Here is a 2,971-nt window from a genome sequence, read left to right as displayed (position 1 = left end):
CCCCCAGGCCTCAGTGCCGCGCCCACAGCTATTACGTGCACCACTGTGGACTACACTGTGGACTATGCTGCCCCAACTCTCTGAACCTGAGTTTGCTCGTCCTAGGGAAATGAACGCCTTCCCTGCAGGATTATCGTGAGAGCTCACCCATTTGTACGAGTGCTTGTCCTCGAAGCTTAACCTGGGCCTCTCCCACATCCCAGTGGGACACAGTAACGCGGGCGGGGGGAGTGCCACTGAGAAATGAGGAAACTACTAAGCACAGCAGCCAGAGCTGGAGCTAAGGAGAAGGGGGTGGGGGGCTCTGAAGTGCTTGGCAGGGGCTGCTGACCGTGGCTGGGGAAGCCCCCACAGGAGTCTTTTCTTTTAAGATTTATTTATTGTTTTTTAAAATTTGCTATAGGGCACATGTACTCACCAGAGGGAGAGAAAGAGAAAGTGAGAAAGCAAGCCGCCAGGTCTGGGACTTGAACGGTGGTCGGCCATGTGGGCATCCAGCACCTTAACCACCATGCCACCTGCAAATGCCTAAAGGAAATGAGGAGTAGCCATAAGAGTTCTAGGAGAATATTCCAGTCCAGTCAGAGGGACCAGCAGGTGCAAAGGCCCAGAGGTGGGCGGGGGCCGTTGGGAGCCAAGGGCTCAGAGCAGTGGCGCATGGACAAGCTGGGGGGTGGGCGTGCCCAGACACGCAGGCGGATCGTGGGGAGGCTCGTGCTCTGAGGAAGGTGCAGATGAGCAGGGTTCGGAGCAGAGAACTGGAGGACCAGATCGGGCTTGTGAGAGGGTCCCCGAGCCGCCGTAAAGGCAGAGAAGGGCCAAAGGGAGCTGCTCGGGCCCCGCAGGACACAGATGTGCTGTCCTGGGTGGAGGTCATGGTGGGGACAGAGGCCTGCATGCGGGTGGGTCATGTGTGGATCCTGGGTACATTTTGAAGGAAGGGCCACATGGACTTAAGAATGGAACATGCAAGAGGACCTCAGAAATTCACCGAAAAATGAAATCAAAGTATGAGTTAATTTTGGAGCAAAATCAATTGGAAATCCACATTTTTTATTTTTAACAGTAAACACTTCCCGTGAATTTTTGAAGACCCCTATTTGGAGCATTAGGGGAAGTGGGATGAAGGCAAGGGTGGCCAGAGGACTTTGGTCCCAGCAACTGGGGGGTGTGGGTGGCCTACGCTGGGCGGTGACGGGGCAGCCCCGGACCGAGCTCTGGACAGGTGAGGCTTGGTGAGCGTCCAGGTGAGGCAGCGGCACAGCGCCCAGTGCCCAGGACAGCGGGGCTGGGTATCGAAGGCGGTGAGGGCCAGGGGGCATGCCTGGCACTAGCAGCCCAGGCAACCACCTGACGGGCCAGCTCTCCCTCCCTCCAGTCGGTCATAGGCAGTGGCACCTGGGAGGCTATCCCCTCCGACACCCCCGTGAAGTCCCCGAGATTCGCCCTCCTGGACCTGGAGAAGGGGAAGTCTTACGTCTTCAGGGTGCGAGCCATCAACCAGCACGGCATGAGCGATGCCTCGGAGCCCAGCGAGCCCATAGCCCTGAGGGCCCGCCCAGGTACCTGTGTGACACTGAGGGTGGGAGAGCAGGCAGGGGACAGGACAGGCCATCAGCATCCAGGGCTGGGGGCCAGTGACTGGAGCAAGGGAGCTGGCTCATGTCCCTGTCCCGACCCCTTCTACCCACTAGAGGCTGAGAAGCAGCCAAGCTCAGGCCTGCCGAGGTGCATGTCAGGAACCAGCCCTAGGCAGGAGGCTCAGGGAGGAGTGGCCAAGTCCCCTGGGTCCAGCACTGGGGCTGAGTGCGAGCGAGTGGCCCCTCAGTCCTGAAGGGCTCTGGTCAGCCCTCTAGGCCCTGCCTGTGCAGTCAGGAACCAGCCTCCCGTGCAGGCCCTGCCCCTCTTAGTCAGGGCCGAGCTGGCTCACCGACCCGGCTCACCAGGCAAGACCACTGTTACCTGCAGCCAGCGTGGCCCCGAGTGAGGCTGAGGCGTTTCCGAGCTGCAGAGCCGCTCTCTCTCCTGCTGAGCTCATTGCTCCTGAGCATCCTGCTGTAGCTCCAGACTGGCCCCGGCTTCCCCTCCCTCCCTCCCTCCTCGGAGCCTCTGGATTCGGGGCTGCTCTGCCCTTTGATCGGATCAGGTCAGACGGTTCCCTGCAGCTGCTGTGCCCACGTAGTCCTTTAGGGGACCTTGCCATAGCATCACCAGCTGAGAGGTCTGGGGTGCTGCAGGTCTCGCTTGGAGAAGATTTCAGATTTCAGATTTGCCCTGCTTCAATCATTTAGGGGGGAAATGATATTTATTTATTTAAAGCAATATTTATATGCACAAGTGCATGTGCACACATGTTTTCGTGGTGAGTATGAACAGGTTGGTGGGCAAATGGTGTTTTTCTTTTATTCCAGTTTGATTAACATGTGGGCTGGGCTTGGGACGTGGTCAGTAAGTGGTTGGTCTTTGGATGTGGGTGACCTCTGGACTCCAAGTCAGACAAGGAAAGGTCCCTTGTACAATCAGTAAACAAGAGGAGAGAAATGAGAAGAGAATAGGAGGGGAGGAAAAAGAAAAAAACATTTACTGGCATTAGCAAAGAAAATTTATTGTACAAAAATGAGAAAGTACAAAAAAGGCAAGAGAAAAACAGGAAGGAGGAAAAGAAGGAAGAAAAGGAGAAAAGAATACGCCCTCCCACCACCACAGCCCACCACCCAGGGCCACCACCCAGGGCCACCACTGTGGCCATCAGGTGCCCGGGCTTCCGGCATCTGAGCCACACCTGGCCCGGCCCACCTTCTAAAAGTACAACCATACGTAAAGCTTTCATCGACTTTAAAAACAAACATCTCACCACGAACACTCCTCCGGTCCTGAAGTCCTCTGTGAAGTCACGTAGTACCCAAGGACTCCACACTGCCCTTGGGTGGAAGCCGGTCCCCTTGGCTCCGCGGGCGCCGGGGGGGCACCC

General features: G+C 57.0%; 1 protein-coding gene across 1 annotated transcript in view; it reads left to right on the top strand.

Annotated features, from left to right (window-relative positions):
- MYOM3 (myomesin 3) overlaps nucleotides 1-2,971 on the top strand; it is a 76,031-nt gene that overhangs the window by 39,797 nt on the left and 33,263 nt on the right. The window contains exon 15 of the mRNA XM_006159470.2: nucleotides 1,379-1,562. Coding sequence (XP_006159532.1) covers nucleotides 1,379-1,562 — 184 coding nt within the window. The remainder of the gene's footprint in view (nucleotides 1-1,378; nucleotides 1,563-2,971) is intronic.

This window comes from Tupaia chinensis, unplaced genomic scaffold (assembly GCF_000334495.1).
Source record: "Tupaia chinensis unplaced genomic scaffold, TupChi_1.0 Scaffold000628_1, whole genome shotgun sequence".
Lineage (NCBI taxonomy): Eukaryota > Metazoa > Chordata > Mammalia > Scandentia > Tupaiidae > Tupaia > Tupaia belangeri.
Note: the sequence above shows the minus strand (reverse complement) of the source record. Positions and strands in the feature narration are given on the sequence as shown.